This window comes from Alosa sapidissima, chromosome 4 (assembly GCF_018492685.1).
Source record: "Alosa sapidissima isolate fAloSap1 chromosome 4, fAloSap1.pri, whole genome shotgun sequence".
NCBI lineage: Eukaryota > Metazoa > Chordata > Actinopteri > Clupeiformes > Clupeidae > Alosa > Alosa sapidissima.
The window spans coordinates 9,876,086-9,891,992 of NC_055960.1; the positions used below are offsets into that span (position 1 = coordinate 9,876,086).

General features: G+C 43.6%; 1 protein-coding gene across 5 annotated transcripts in view; it reads left to right on the forward strand.

Moving 5' to 3' along the window:
- Nucleotides 1-15,907, forward strand: part of frmd4ba (FERM domain containing 4Ba) — a 45,154-nt gene that overhangs the window by 12,132 nt on the left and 17,115 nt on the right. For all 5 annotated transcript variants that reach the window (XM_042089402.1, XM_042089398.1, XM_042089399.1 and 2 more), the window contains exons 2-9: nucleotides 6,894-6,959; nucleotides 7,208-7,302; nucleotides 7,708-7,800; nucleotides 8,074-8,158; nucleotides 9,925-9,981; nucleotides 10,554-10,576; nucleotides 14,636-14,719; nucleotides 15,818-15,883. In XM_042089402.1, coding sequence (XP_041945336.1) covers nucleotides 6,894-6,959; nucleotides 7,208-7,302; nucleotides 7,708-7,800; nucleotides 8,074-8,158; nucleotides 9,925-9,981; nucleotides 10,554-10,576; nucleotides 14,636-14,719; nucleotides 15,818-15,883 — 569 coding nt within the window. The remainder of the gene's footprint in view (nucleotides 1-6,893; nucleotides 6,960-7,207; nucleotides 7,303-7,707; nucleotides 7,801-8,073; nucleotides 8,159-9,924; nucleotides 9,982-10,553; nucleotides 10,577-14,635; nucleotides 14,720-15,817; nucleotides 15,884-15,907) is intronic.

The following is a 15,907-nucleotide window of genomic DNA, read 5'->3' on the forward strand; positions in this document are numbered from 1 at the left end:
GGCACAGTGCGGCCTATTTGTTTTGGCCTGCGGCGCGCACACTCGCTCCTGCTCTGGTGTGTCTCCTCGTGGGAGCCAGTGCCAAGAGGAGCCGCCATGTATGGCTTCATCTATTATTAAAGACAACAGACCCCTTCCTCCTCACCTGACCTCACACTCATGAGATTAGGGTCAGGATGCTCCGTTTCCCATTCATGAGAGAGGGAGAGAGAAAGAGAGTGTGTTGTAGAGAGATTGGGGGGAGGAAATGGGGTCCTGTAGTGAACAACTGGAAGAAGATCTTATAGATCTTGTGTCATAAAGATGTTGCGCTTGGACTATAAAACAAATAAACCAGGAGAAAGCCATCTAATAGTTTAGACATCTACACACACAAACTACTTGTATCACTCTGCTTAGGACATTTAGGGACGCTTTCACATAGGAGTCCTAGACTGAAAGAAAATTTTAATGAAAATGTTCAAATTGGAAAAATAAGCTTTTAGTCTAGGAATAGACTCAAACCATATATGGGGAAACTGTGTAATGTAGTGTAACTCATGATGCCTGATAATAATGATGTGGGAATAGGACTCAATAGGTCTTCATATTCAGTGCTATCTTATCGTCTCATATCTGCTTTCATGGCATATCTTTTATGTGCCTATTCAATAGCATTACCACTTCACTTCATCTCAACTGAGAGCATGTTTGAACACTGCAGAGAATACCTTCTACATCAAGCTACACAATTGTATTACACTAATTATGTTACTCCTCAGAGTATTTTGAACACATGGCCAGACAATGAGTCTCTCTCTCTCTCTCTCTCTCTCTCTCTCTCTCTCTCTCTCTCTTGATTGTATCTTCATCTGTGTCTGTGCCTATGTGTGTCTGTTTTGTGGTTTCCTTGGTTAGCCTTATTACAGCTGTGGCAGTGGAGGCATAATGTGGTTAGCAGCTCTCAGAATTCCCTCAGTGCATTTTGACCTCTGACCCTGTCACCATTAAATAAAGTGCATGAGTGCCAGGGCCAGATTTACCCCAGTGGATGGCTATTTTAGCCCAGGGTCGGCCCTTCGCCTGGAATGGCTGGAGGGTTGCAGTATAGACAAGTGCTCTTTATACATGGGAAATAACGGCACCCTCATACCCTTATCGCCGCAGTCTGTTGTGTTTCATAATAATGCACCCGTGGTGGCATCTGTGGGACAATGCTGGGCTTGTGTTCCCCACAGCTGTGGATGTCATGGTTGGTGTAACTTATGCTTCTGAATGACTGACCTGTATTTGAGTGTGTGTGTGTGTTTGTGTGGTGTGTGTATGTGTGTGTGATGAGAGAGTGTTTTTGAGTGTGTGTGTGTGTGTGTGTGACTGTGCGCGCATGTGTGTACAAAAGTGAGTGTGCTTGTTCCTGAGTATGCGCTAGTGCTCGGTCGGCTCGTGCGTGCGTGCGTGCGTGCGTGCGTGCGTGCGTGCGTGCGTGCGTGCGTGCGTGCGTGCTGAGGGATCTGTGCCATGGTGTGACTCCGCTGTCACCCGGTAGCCTCCTCACCCCCTAGAGCTGTTCATCCTCTCCCTAGCCCCATCGATTGGCCCATTTTCATAGAGAGCAAAGCACCATTGATTAATTCCTCTGCCATTGAATTCTGTTCCATTTCATCCAGTCAGGCTCTCTCGCTAGGCTAACTCTTCGCTAGAAGTCGATGGCACGCACTTGCTCTATGTCATTTCATCATATAATGATCTGACTCGTCCTTTCTGTCTGGGTGGCATGAGAGAATGAGAGAATGCCTTTGCTCTACATACTTTGTGGTCACATTCTGTTTCTTCTGTGTGACTTGTTTTGTTGTTGTGCAGAAGGAGTTAAGCTCACCAAACTTGGAGAATCTAAATAGGCACAACTCGGTAGCGGGATATTGTTTCCAGATGAGACAATTCTAAAAGGGAGAGTCGGGAAAACAGATGTGGCTCAATTGTTCTCATTGTTTTTCTCTCTTTGCTGTGTATTTGGACTGTGAGCTTTCGCAGTCAATTTCAGTGCACATGTGGTTTCAAGTCACTGTTAAATATGACGGAGAAATTGTTCCACTCCACACACACTGCGAGTTTTCCAGAGTGTTGCTCTTTAGTCGTGGACGTCATGTGTCACCCTGAATTCATGGCAGGTCGGAATAAAAAAGGGCCTATTTTAAGTGTTCCTGTGAAATAGTATGGGTGTGGAGATGTCTGCTGTCTGTAGGAAACTACACCCCTTTCACACACACTGAGAAAGTGACCTTCAGATCCTCACTCACATGGGGCTGAAAAGCAACAATATCACACACTTCAATTTTAACAACCAATGGCAAAATATACAGTCAGTGCTATGGAGAAACCATGCATACACACTCACAACTTTTGTAATGAATTACTTCATAGACTCTCAGAGGTCTGGAAAAGGCAGTGTTTCTAAGTGGAAGTCTGTTTACGAGTGGAGAGCTTCTTGTGAAAAAAATTAAACAAAACCACTAGTCTGGGAGCCAGAAAGAAACCACAGTGTTTGTTTATGGAGAGGCAGGGAAGGGACGGGCTGTTGCTGCATGCGTGTGTGTGTGTGGACGCAATTGTTTTCATACATGTCCTTTGTGTTGGTGTGTGTGTGTATGTGTGTACCTTTGTGTGTTTGTGTGTGTGTGTGATGGCAGTCTGGGTCTGTCTGGGGTTGACTGGGTGTGTGTGTGCGTGTGCGTGTGTGTGTGTGTGCATGTGTGTGTGTGTGTGTGTGCACTGCTCTGGGCCCAGCCCTCTTCTATTCTCCCTGGCTCCGACTGTGGGGACGTCTTGGACGGAGGCCCGCCAAGAAAAGTGTGAGCGCAGCCTCTGGCGTCTGAATCAGGGCTCCAGTGGCGCACTACTGCTCTCCGAGCTTACATCAGCCTGCCTCTGAGACAGACAAGAAAGAGAGAGAGAGAGAGAGAGAGAGAGAGAGAGAGAGGAGAAGAAGAAGAAGAAGAGAGGAGAGTGCGCGGGCTTTGCTCTGCTCTGCTGTGCTGGTCTGTGATAAGCTAAGCTCCTGAGGGGATACAGTAGTAGCAGCAACCATGGCTCTGGGGATGATGTGCGGCGTGGACCTGCTGGCCGGCACCGGCCAGTGTGTGTGGACGGTGGCCGAGCAGGTGCTGAGGAGGTGCTATGCCCGGGGCCTGGAGCCGTGCAGGAGGTTCCTGCAGACGTGGTGCCGCCTCGGGGACGCCTACCAGGTACGGCTTTTTACCCCTCGCCAGCCAGGGGCCAGGGATCTACTCATTGAAACATTACTGTAACTGCAGGGACTGAGCGATGGAAGAATCCATCCTTCGGTTTTGGATGGAAGGTTTAGAGGAGGGGAATGGGAGTATTGATTTCCTTTCCTGCACTCTGATGGAGCTGGAGGAGGTGGCTGGTGGTAGGAGCACATGCAGCTGGGGCTCCTCACTGTGTGCTTCCAGGCTGTTTTTCTGTTTTGTCTGCATACAGCACCACCTGCTGTTGTGTCTCCATTATCCGTTCATTCTCAGCACAATAGCTGTTAAAGCAGTAGTACTTATAGGCTTATCATGTTGTTAAATGTGGAGACAATAAGGGGATGACGGGGGAGAGTAGGCTTTTGAACATCTGCTTCAATGCTCTCTCTCTTTCTTTCTCTTTCTCTCTCTCTCTACATTTTTGGCTATAGGGTACTGGCCTCAGATCCCTAAATATGATAGTGTTTGAGCCTTGATGTGCCTCATTAACCTGTTCTTCTTGGTGATGCTGTAACTACCTCCCAGTCAGCGTTTGGCAAATGGATTTGAATTGAGCCATCAGATTAACTAGATCACATTAACTGTGCACTACATGGAGGCCTAGAAAGCTACTATGTGGAACTAGGCCACAAATGTCAGAAGTGTGACGTTAATTGATTGATGGCATGTTCAGTGACTGATTGCTCCTCTCTGGGGGCACCTCAGGTTGGAGACTGAGGTAGACCGGGTCAGCGCCGGCTTTTATTCCTGTACCTGCTGTGCATCACTCCCACATGTTTGGGACAGGGTGCGTGATAGGAGCCATATGGAATTCGTCGGGAGACAGCGTAGACAGCCGTTTGATCTTTTGCGCACGCATACCAGTAAGCAGTACACTTCAGATAACAGGTCTGTTTTCAGTCACCTCAGGGCTCAGGGTATGAAAATGTATCTTATTGCTCGGATTCTTATTTAATAGGTCAGCTCAGTACTAACCCAAGAGACACTTCAGAGATACTTGTATTCCAGGTTGTATAATAAGAGAGGTTCTTATAATAGCTATAATGCTTTCGTTCACTGTATATTTTGTTTAAAGACACAAACCTTTCAGTTATCTTTCACATGTATTTATATGTATGGGAGGCCTAAGCATGAACTGGCCCCACATTTAATGCGGCTACCAGGTCACTCCACCAGGCCGCCTGGAGCATTTGGGTGGGGAGCCGCTGTGAGCAGGCAGGCAGGTCACTGGCCCAGAGGTCACGTGAAGGGGGCTTTTGTTTGAAGTTCCTGCCCCTGAGGTAAGGCTACAGGGAGGTGGGGTGGGGGGGGGTGACCCTTCTGCCATGCCCATTACGCATCACACGACCCCCCCCCCCCCCCCCCCCCCCGCACACACACACACACACACACACACACACCACACACACACACACACACACACACCACACACACACACACTACCACACACCACCCCTCCCTATTCAGCATGGGCAGCTAGTTTCTCTCAAAAGCAAGGGACTCATGCGTACAGGAATGGCTCCCCCTAATCTTTCTCTTTACGTTACTAGCTTTTGAAAAAAAAAAGGCTTGCACAGCTGGGGTGCTGCTGAATTTGTGGTTTGGTGTGTAGGGCTGCTGATAGTCTTTAAGTATGAATTTGCATGCCAGTAGAAAACATGGTAATGGTTGTATCACATTGAACCTTATCTTTACCCTTTCTCCACGTGACCATCCTGGCTTAACGAAAATAATGCCCATGGCCTGCTACAGTAAAACAAATATGATAGTGTGTGGGTTGGGGGCGGTCACAACTTTACTAACATTTATGCAATCAGATATAAAAACAAAGCAAACAAAAAAAAAATTGTAACATTGTATTTATTGATTTTATTTCTACCCGGTCATTCAAAACAGATTGAAATTGTATAGTAAAAAACATTTTACTTGGTGAGTAATTAAGTAATCCTGCAGTGATGTATTTAATAATATACTTGTAATAAATGCTGAAGTTGTATGTAAGAAGTGGATAACCTGGTACTCCATGTAGTAGTGTTGGTGTGAATGTGCATATTTTGATGTCATCAGGCCAGAACAATGCAGCATTGATAATTGTCCCTCTCTCAGAACTGTGCAACGCACCACCCCACAATCCTTTAAAAGGTTACTATAGTGACTAATCCCTTCTTAGACAATGGAGCTAGTATAATTAACAGCTACAATAATTCTCTCTATTTAGACGGATTACGCACAATCCTGTGTTGTTTTATGAGGTAGACACTTATATTTTCAACCACCTCTTCAAAGCAGTCAAGTACAACATCTCTTTTGTGCTAGTTTGAATCCACTCTTCTAATTTAGATTTGTTTTCCCCTCTCAGTTTCTGAGTATGGAACAGCGCATTACTTGCTTTTGATGTCAAATAATACGGTTTGATGGATTAAGGGGTGTTTGGGCTACTGGTGACAAGCATTTCCATGTGTGTTGATTAACCAAGAGTTCAATAACAATCTCTATTGATCAATTGGGTTATTCAACTCATTTGTTCTCCATCCTCAAGTAAATGAGGTTCAAAATGGATTGCAGATGGTAAAGGATCCATCACTAAATCACCTCTTAACAACAAAGTTATTTAGTTATATGTTAGTTAACAAATTGATTGATTGAATACATTTTTAGTAAAAGCATAAAGTTGTTACATGGTCTTTCTACAAGAGCCTGAATTGTCATCATTGCGTGACAATTTGTCTTCCCCATGAAAACAATATGCCACAATTTAGCAATAACTTTGTACAAGTAATAGAGTGTGGCCATTGTGTCATACTTGAATTCCAAACAGGAAGTGTAAAATGCTTTGTAGTGGTGCGTGGTTTCGGCAAGAGGACTATGGCGTCCGACCTAATGGACCTCTGATGTGCATCAGCTCCATGGCTCTCTGAGGTTCCTCTCCTCCTAATAGACTGCTTCACTTTCCACCAGTCTGGCCAGAGCAGAGCAGTAATAAACCACATGCTTTATTGTGTTGAGTCACACAGATGGAAATCCCATGTATCCTGCCATCACAATTCTTAGTCAAGTCCAAACAAAGCAATTAGCAATGACATTTATTTAGAGCTGATATTCTTTAGGATTTACATTATTCGCATTACTCATTATTTGATTATATGATCAACTCCATCTAAGCATTTAGTTTTAACTTTTTTTTTTCAGATTTATTCATATATTTGTTTTTGCCGAAGAAAACAAAGCCGGATGATACAAATCCCTCTATGTTGCTAGAGATAGCAGAAATAAACCCAACTCATCAGCTTGTTGTGTCACTGAAGGGCATCTTATTTAAAGGAAGGACATTAGGGGGCATCCGTAATGCAAGATTACCTGTTGTCAACTGCTGACATCTTTGTTTCATACCTTCATCCACTCTCCCATTAAATGGGAATCCTGTTTGTCAGTTGCATAGTCTTCACTCAGTCATGGTGGTTGCTGAAAGGACATACAATGGTAGCTTCAGTAGATTAGGTCTTTCTCCTGTAGGAGTCATAAAGCACTTAAGGTTCGATTGATGCATGGGGTCTTAGCTCTTCTTTGACAGATAGCTGGACCACCGTTTGCTGTGATGAGCGAGGATGCTGCTTTGTCGCTAAGCCATCTCCTCTCTTCTCTCTGTAGATGACTGAGGGGCGACTCGGTCAGGTGCGTCTCTTGGACGACAGACAGTTGGAACTCTTGGTCCAGGTAGAGTCTTTTTTTTATCTTCTGTGCAAACTTTCTTTTGATTCACAAGTGATTCATTAGATTAACGTTCTGATCAGAGATAAGCTAATTTGTATGACACCCTGTTATGTACAATGGGTAACTAAATTAATTGTTTAGTTTTTTTACTGATACAAGATTGACATTTTACGCATTGGATGTTTTTTTTTTTCTCATATTTTCCCTCTCTTTCATGGAATGCTGATACGTTGTCTTTCTAATTGTCTTAGCCTAAGCTGTTGTCCCGTGACCTCCTGGATTTGGTTGCCTCACATTTCAACCTCAAAGAGAAGGAATACTTTGGGATATCCTTCACTGATGAGACGTAAGTGACGATTTTTTTTTCTTTCTTGAAATGCTTTCGCATACCCTGGAAGTGTATGGTTCATATTATTCACATTTTATTGAAACTTCAAGGCTCAAGGATCTTTTGCAAGAAGTATGTTTTTGTTATTATGAATGAGTGCACTGCGTTATAAAAAATTTTCACAGGAAAATAATCCTTTTACTTAATGAAGTCTTTTAAACTCATTAAATACAAGACACAATGAGCAAAAACCATCATTAAACAGTCATTAAATTCAAATGTAATTCTTTGCCATTACTACATAGGCCAAAATTGTTAACTCTGTGAAGCATAGGTGATTTAATAAAATGGCCGTTTAATTTAGGTTGTGTGCTGCTGTGGTTGTACTACTCTGTTGTATAACCTTTTAATTTTATTTAATAGGGGTCAAAGTAATTGGCTTCAGTTGGACAGGAGAGTACTGGAGCATAATTTCTCCAAAAAGACTGGCCCTTTGGAGCTAAAGTTCCTTGTGAGGTGAGTGATATAGCCTCATTCTGTCTCTCTGCATTGCATATTATTTATCAGTCAAACTGCCTTATCCAACAATGCTTATTCAAGTGGTGAGCTCATTCTCGTAAATGTTTGTGCATGTAACGAGTAACCATTAGAGGGCACTATTGAGCCAGATTTCACCTCTATTAAAGTTGTCTATGTACAGTTGGCATATAACAGGACATTGTGTTGGTGTTTAAGCATTATTAGTTAAGTGTTGCTTTGATCTTGATATGACATTCTTCACTTTTTTAGGTTTTACATTGAGAATATAACATTTCTGAAGGACACTACAACTGTGGAACTGTTTTTCCTGAATGCCAAGTCCTGTGTCTTCAATGTAAGTGGACAAAACATTTCAGACCATGTGCCTTGTTTCATGTGCTGTCTCAGCATTGCATTGCAACGCAGTATGAGAGAGTGGAGAAATGACTAATGGTCTATAAATCATGGCCACTAACTGTACTGAGCTGTTTGTGAGGAGGCAGGGGATCTCCCCAAGAACCCCCCCTGGCTAAAGTTTAGGAGAGGCTTCTGGAACTTTAAAGGCAAAGCAGTGTGCCTCCAGATGTCAGCATCTTAAACAAGCATGTCGGGCCAAAAACACAGTTGGCGGCCATGAAGCTGCTTTTGTGCACGAGGCATTTGCCGAGCCGTTCCGCTAAGCAACGGCACAAGTTCGGCTGGCCCCTCTCCAGCCTCCTCCTTTGAAACACTTAAGCCAGAATTATTCCAGCACAGAGAGGGCCTGTTTCTCACTTTTTGACTTCAGTCAGCACTTCACCCCTGCTGCATTCGTTGGCTGTTTGTAGACAAAGAACTTGTTGCTGTAAGTGAAGTGAACAGGGCCTGTTTTAGTCATGAAATCTTAAAAAATGATGGATATACTCCTTTGTTTCTTTGCCTCTGTGTAATGTTGTGAGGAAGAACAATGTGGCGATTCACCTCCTCTCCCCCGTGCTCTGAGACCTGTGAGACATCTCAACTCACGGCTCAGTGTGTCCAGTGGGAGCCCATCTGCAAAGCCTCATTGTTTTGGGTCAAATATTGAGGCGAGTTTGTGTTAATTAAAGGATGGACAGGGAGTGCTGTACCAGAAAAGAAAGGGCTGTGGGTGGGCTGGCTAAGAGGAACAAGACAACAAATGCTGAATATGGAAAACCCATTTAGTTGCTCAGACTTGACTGAAATAACTAATAACTTTAGTTAGTTTATCGTCCTATTAATTATGCTGAATATGGAAAACCCATTCAGCTCAGACTTGACTGAAATAACTAATAACTTTAGTTAGTTTAGCTTAGTTTATCGTCCTATTAATTATGCCATGAAACTCTAATGAGGATCATTTCTAAAAAAATCCATAGGTTCATGTGTTATGTTTAATCAAAACATTCTACTTTAGTCTCTAATGGCAGGTTAGTAGGCTAGTCTATCTGGTAGGCCTACTGCCTGGTGTCCTTGATCTAAGGCAAGGAAGACAAGGAGGAACTGCGTTGAGCCCCGCTGAAAAAATGCAGATGGTGAGGTCGCGCGGGGTCTGTTCGTCATCCGACATTAGTCCAGATTAACCTGTTAATTAGTGTGACAAATTCATCTTGCTATTATTAAACCTGCCCAAATTAATATTTCATTCGAATTTGAATAGTATTGTTTCTTGATCAGCCAGACCTGGAGCAGGCGCCAGTTTTCGCTTGTTTGTCAGAACATCAAATTCAACCTGCTCTCGACCGTACCATGTTCACAACAGACCTACTCGTGGACACTTTCAAAACTAAAACTGCCAGTGTTTAACTTGTCTCGTTTCACAGTATCTCAGTCAACAAAATAGCATACTTAAGCTTGATTCGTAGGTAACTTACTTGAAATTAAATTGTTTTTAAAAGCTTGTTCGTGATAATAACTTGAGGTTTCAGTTAGGCCGTTTGTCACAACCCGTGTACCAGCAGAGATGGTCTTGCCCACCGTAGTGGAACCTGAGGGTAGCGATCGGCAATTTCCAAAGAGGGGAAGAGTGAACAACTCTGATAGGACACTGGACGGATTAAGGAATATCGACGTTTATGTTGTCTCTCTCTCTCTCTCTCTACTTTTGTTTCGTTGCCTTAGGGACTTTTTGAAGTGGAGAGTGACCATGTATTCAAATTAGCGGCATATGCTCTGCAGGTAAGTGTGTCTTTTTTTTTACACTAGTTTGACAGAGTCGCTCGCTGTGCAGACATGCTCTCTGTAAAGACGTGCTACATTTGAAAAAAAACGCCGAGGCACTAGTCTCCATTGGACAGTCAGTCTTGTTTGTTACAATCAAATGTTACTTGTTGTAGGCCTGTTGCTATTTTACGAAATTGTTGTGTAGCTAACAATACATTTCCATTCCCATCGATCATTTTGTCACCATTTCGACGAAGCCTATCAGCAACAGGTTTTGAAGCAGTGGACGAATTGAATTAGCTACAATGTAACGGAACAGGGTGCATGGAGTCGGGATGTAACTGTTGTGATATTGTATGTGCTCTCGTGATTGGAAGTTAAGCGCCTTATGTGGGCTACTGCATTGAGTAGTAGGCTACTTTACAGCACAATAGGGGACCGTGTCAAATGTTCACTTGTAGTTTATGTTAACACACAAAGGAAATTCAATATAGATGAAACAGCGTCTAATGTTCAGGTATGTAATAGGCTAACACAGTTTTATTGCTTCAGTAGGCTAACTTACTTTTTTATTGCAATTATTTTAGGAAGCAAATGGGGACTACGTAAGGTAAGACTGATACCTCCATCTTAATGGTCTTTTTTGGGTTAATTGAGTGCGTTCTTATTATGTAGATTGTTGTGACCGCATGCCATTTAAGCCTTTTGGGACCTGCAAATTGTGTTACTACTTGGTGGTAGGCAAGTAGTCGACGTCAACATTTGCATGGCTGTCCTGTCACTGTTGTCAACACAGCAGCAGAGTTGTTCATCAGCTATAGTGTGACCCCAAGGGTATATCCTATGTGTTCGTCCCTGGCATGATTATACCTTTGCTCTACCCTTAAATCACTTTGGTTGATTGCTGATTTTTATTTGACCTTTTTTACTTCCTGTCGTTTTGAATGAAAATGATCTTTACCACAAATTGAATTCTGTGCTTTTTTATTATTATGTTCTTTGATTGTGGATAGCTTACTACAATGATGGTTTTCCTGGTGATGTTGAGCTTTACCCATTACCTGTGTGCCGTTCCTGCTTTGTGCAAGGAACTGTAAAGTGTAAAGTTAGTTTGAAAAAGTGCTTATGTGCTTTAAAGAGAGACCCCGTAGAAGGCTGCGAAGTGCCGTGAGACCTGTTATGTTGGCCCTGACTGATAGGGAGACCCGTGGGGACCTACAAATATACTGCCCCTACACCATCAAAGCAGACCTTTATGGTTTTCTCCCCTGTCTGGTGCCCCCAGAGGTCCCCCCCCCTGTGCATTATTTGAACACAAAGATTTGTGCACTGTTAGGAGTTGCATGGTGTGTGACCATGTAGAGTTGGCAAGCCCAGTTGGCATGTCACATGTTTTAGGAAGAAGTGCAAAAACCTATGAATAAAAAAGCCTGTGTTGCAGAGGTGGATCAAGTACTCAGTTCCTTTACTTGAGTCAAAATATAGTGTTTTCTTTTTAATGTATTGTAATGTAATGTTTATTTTGTCAGTAATGTGGTGTCAATGACACTCTGAAACGAAAGTAAAAACTTCGGTAGGTCACTAGAACTTGGCCTGACCTTTAGTTTCTTACATTCAACATCAAAAATAATAAATTAAAAACTTTAAATTGTTATTTATTCTCTATTAACAGATCAATTTATATTTTTTTTTAGTGTCAGGTGATAGTCTCATTTTATTCCAAATTGACGATTATAAATGCTGATAAAGAATCGTCGTTGTTATCCGCCATCATTACTACTGCCAAGTTCAAATTGATTATTAAAGAGTGAAGAAAAGTACTTGAAATTCATTATTCACTTTCCCCATTATTGCATTAAAAACACTTAACTGAAGCTGTGTTTCAAAGTATCAAGTACTTCATGCTTGTATTTCTAATGTAGCTGAGTTAATAGTACAGTATTTGTCTTTCAAATATAGTGAAGTAAAAGTCACAAGTTTCAAGAAATGTTGACTCAAGTAAAGTACAGATATTCAAAAAATGTATTTAAGTACCGGTACTCTATTCAAGTAAATGTACTTAGTTATTGTCTACATGACATGTAAACCCAGTTATGTCAGCTTTGTCTTTTTATTTTCCTAGTGCCTGGATAGTTCTGTTTGAAATATTAACCACAAGTTAATGTTTAACCTGTGTGTACTACAGTGTCACCACAATTATTGCCACCCCTGGCAATGATAAGTGGAACGAGTTATCTTAAGATCTCACCTAAACAGGTGAAAAATCTCAGACAGTGTTATTAAACCCTCACTGGTTGGGAAGGCAGCCTAGTGTGAGAATGTCCTCGTTAGAGCTGATTGAGGATGTAGTCCTTCCTTTTCTCTCTCTTCTTCCTTGTGATATGCCTTGCTTGCCTTTTTTCTGGGTTGGGGGAGTGGATGGGAGGCAGACACTCCAAAAATGGGATAGAGGATGGGCATGCATGAATGTTTGCAAATCCCTTCCATAAACCATCCTCTGCTGTAGACATGGAGGCACTGGGTCCCAGCCCTAAACATGTGAAATTAGGTGTGCAGGAACTGGAATACCCCCCTCCCTCCAGACTATCCTGACAGTTCCTCCAAACAGAGACATCTCCACGTTTGCTAACCAACAGGCGTCAAGCAGGGCAGCGGTGATGTCAACACCCTCTGGTCCAACTCAGACTCCTTGTGCTGCTTGATGCTGACTCCCATTTTTGGAGTGTCTGCCTCCCTTTGTTGAGGAGTAGGGGAATTGTGGAAATGAGTTGAGATACTGTTCCTTGTCTTCTTTAAGGAGGCATTTTAATGACCTGGTGTACAAATGACCTTTGAAGAATAAGCTAGGCTGTCTTACTAGTGTGATATTTATTCTTTATGAATAAAATAGTTGTCCCGTTGTACATTCACCTTACTTCACACACAGTATCCGTATATCCGTATCAGGGTTGGTCGTTAACCCCTGGAAGTTGGCAGAGATTGAAAACACAACTAGCCCTTTGCACCCAGGTAGGGGGAGGGAGGCTGCCGGCTGTGGCACTAAAATAGCTAAACCATTACTGTTCTCCCCTGCACACTTAACAGGGGCGTGTGGTGTGTGGGGAGACAGGAGCTGCCCCCCCCCCACCCCGTCTGCCATAAGATAACACAGACGGCATAATGAGTTCCAGGTTTCTGCCAGGGGTGTCGGGATCTAGGCGTCCCCACCACCACCTACCTACCGTTCTCATAGTCATCCTCAGCCATTTCGCCCGTAATGAACTTTCTTGTGTAATCACAAGTCTGGCGCAAGATGGGAAGAGGGGAAAGTAAATCATTGTCAAGAGGGGAAAGTAAATCATGCAGGAAGAGCGGGGTGAGCAGAGCACTCCCAAACTTGTTCCCTACTTTTCCAGTTTGATAAGCCTGCTGCTTATGAACGAGCATTTTCCAAGGGTGTGTGTTTTTTGCCGTGCGTGGGAGTGTTTGTAGACAGTAGTCATGGCGTCATTGTTTGTTTGCAAGCCCACAGAATCATACATTCACTCAAGTTATATAACGCTTTTTATTATCAATATTATTTAATCTGTGTGCCTGTTCTGTAGTATGTATTTCTTCTACAAAAGTACAAAACATGCTGATCGCTGCCACCACTGCGGGCCGGTGGTCATTGACCATGGCTCATTGGAGATCAGCGTGTTTTGCAAACAACAGACAACAGGCATGCTGTAATTCACATTTGTCATGTGAGGGTCCTCTCTCTGAATGCACCCTCCCTCTCCAGGCTGAGCTGCGTCGCACCTCTCTCTCCTCCCTGCAGGGCCGGCCCCTACACCAGCCCCTGAATAGCTTTTGTCAGCCTCTGCGTTGCGCCGCCCTGCCAAGCAAGCCGCGCTCTCTTTGTTGACCTGTAATTGAAAGGCACTTTACTCTCCCTGCCTGTGTATTGAGTGACTCACGGTTAATATTATCGCAAGACTTTGACAGTGACATACAACACATTATGTCTGGTGAGATAAAGGCAACAGGGGCCTCTGTAAAAGTGGATCACTGCGCAAAAAAAAAACAAAAAACAGTCCTTATCTCCTTCCTGTATCCATGATTTATGGGGTTCTGCTTATGATATTTTTCACATATCTTAATGCTCATAGTGGATAAGGGGATATGGAGAACATACATTCCCTCCTGGTACTGGTTTGAGCTTGTCCTTAGTGCGGAGAGAACAGAGAGTTCGAGACTAGCAGGAAGAAATGGCCTGTATGAACAGGCGAATGTTAATTCCATTAAAGCAGGCACACCTTGTATACTTAGAGGAAGGTATGTGTCTTAAGAAGGAAGAACTGCGATAAGAGGTTAGATAAAAAGCAGAATGTTTCTTTTAGCCAGCATCAACAAGCACACAGATAGCAAGGTTTTGTACTGCAGCTTTGACCTTGAAAACCCAACATTTCTACTTATGCTGTTATGTCATGAAAACAGAAAATATTTTACATAACTTTATGTTTGTGACTAGTGGGCTATATTTCTCTCACCATGATCTATTATTAATCTAGGGCTTGTAGGTCCCCAAGATTAATGGCTGGAAGTATTTTTGGCTGTTAGGTTATGATTATTAAAATCTTCCCGTGCTGGCTTTCATATCCTGTTCGACACGCTCAGTTTTTGATGGATGATCTTGTCTCTTTTTCAGTGATGAACGCACACAAGAGGACCTGAAGAAACTTCCCACCCTACCGACCAAAGTGTTGACAGAACACCCTTCCCTGGCATACTGGTAAGCTGTCCACCATGCATACCACCAGGACTATACTACCAGCATACATTTAGAGCTCCTTTGCAGATGCTGAAAGGCACCTGGCTCCTTGAGCGCATTTGCAGACTCCTCCGACCGCCCCCCCCCCCGTCCCCCTTATATAATCCCTCCATTGTAACACCTGGTGTGTTACAATGGACACAAGTGCTGAACTGATTCAAGCGCTCGGATGCATCTCCATTTGCCAAGGCCCCGCCTGCAGGTTCTCCTCTAATGTGCCTAATTAATTAAGGGTGTACCCGCATGCTAATGAAGTCTGCCCAGCGGTGCTGGTGGTGCGTGTGCCGGGTGGTGGTGGTGGTGGTGGTGGTGGTGGTGCTGCTGCTGCTGCTGCTGCTGCTGCTGCTGCCTTTGCCACCACCAGCTGGCAGCTGTGGAGAGAGCAGCCCCTTGACAGGAGGGCTTGTCTCCTGTCAGTGCCAGCTTGAATCAGTGCTGTATCAGAGGTGCCTCTTGATGAAAACAAGCAGCTGGGTTGGGATCAATGGGTTCAGCTTTGAGTTACAGAGAGGTCTGTGTGTGTTTGTGTGTGTGTGTGCATGTGCGGGCCCATGTCTTAGTATGCGGGCTTGTGTGGTTCGTGTGTCAGACTCAGCACAAGTTTACACATGTGTTTGTGTGTGTGTGTGTCTGTTTGTGTGCCCCTGTGTGCGTGTGCTTGCATATGGCACATATTTGATGGCGCATGTCTACTAACAGCTGAAGAGATGCCATTGCAACAATTCACTCTGTGTGTGTGTGTTTGTGTGTGTTTGCTGTGTGTATGGGTGTGGGCGCGTTCGTGTGTGTGTGTGTGTGTGTGTTGAGCAGAGAGGGGGTAATGTTGGGTAAGGCCAGCCCGGGTGATTGTGGCAACATATGTGAGATTGACAGCCCAGTTGTCCAGATGGCATTTTGTGCACGGATGCCCCCGGATGTTTCTGAGACTGGCTGTTAAAACAGCCCGTATTTTTTTTTTTTTTTACCCCCAAAAAAGCATCAAATTAACACGATAAGCCTCTTACAACTAACTCTGCTTTGGATATGATCTCACCATGTTCTGTCCCCTCTGTTTCACAGCGAGGACAGAGTTATCGAGCACTACAAGAAGCTGAAAGGACTCACCCGTGGACAAGCCATCGTAAAGTAAGTAAGGTCATTCATTTTCTC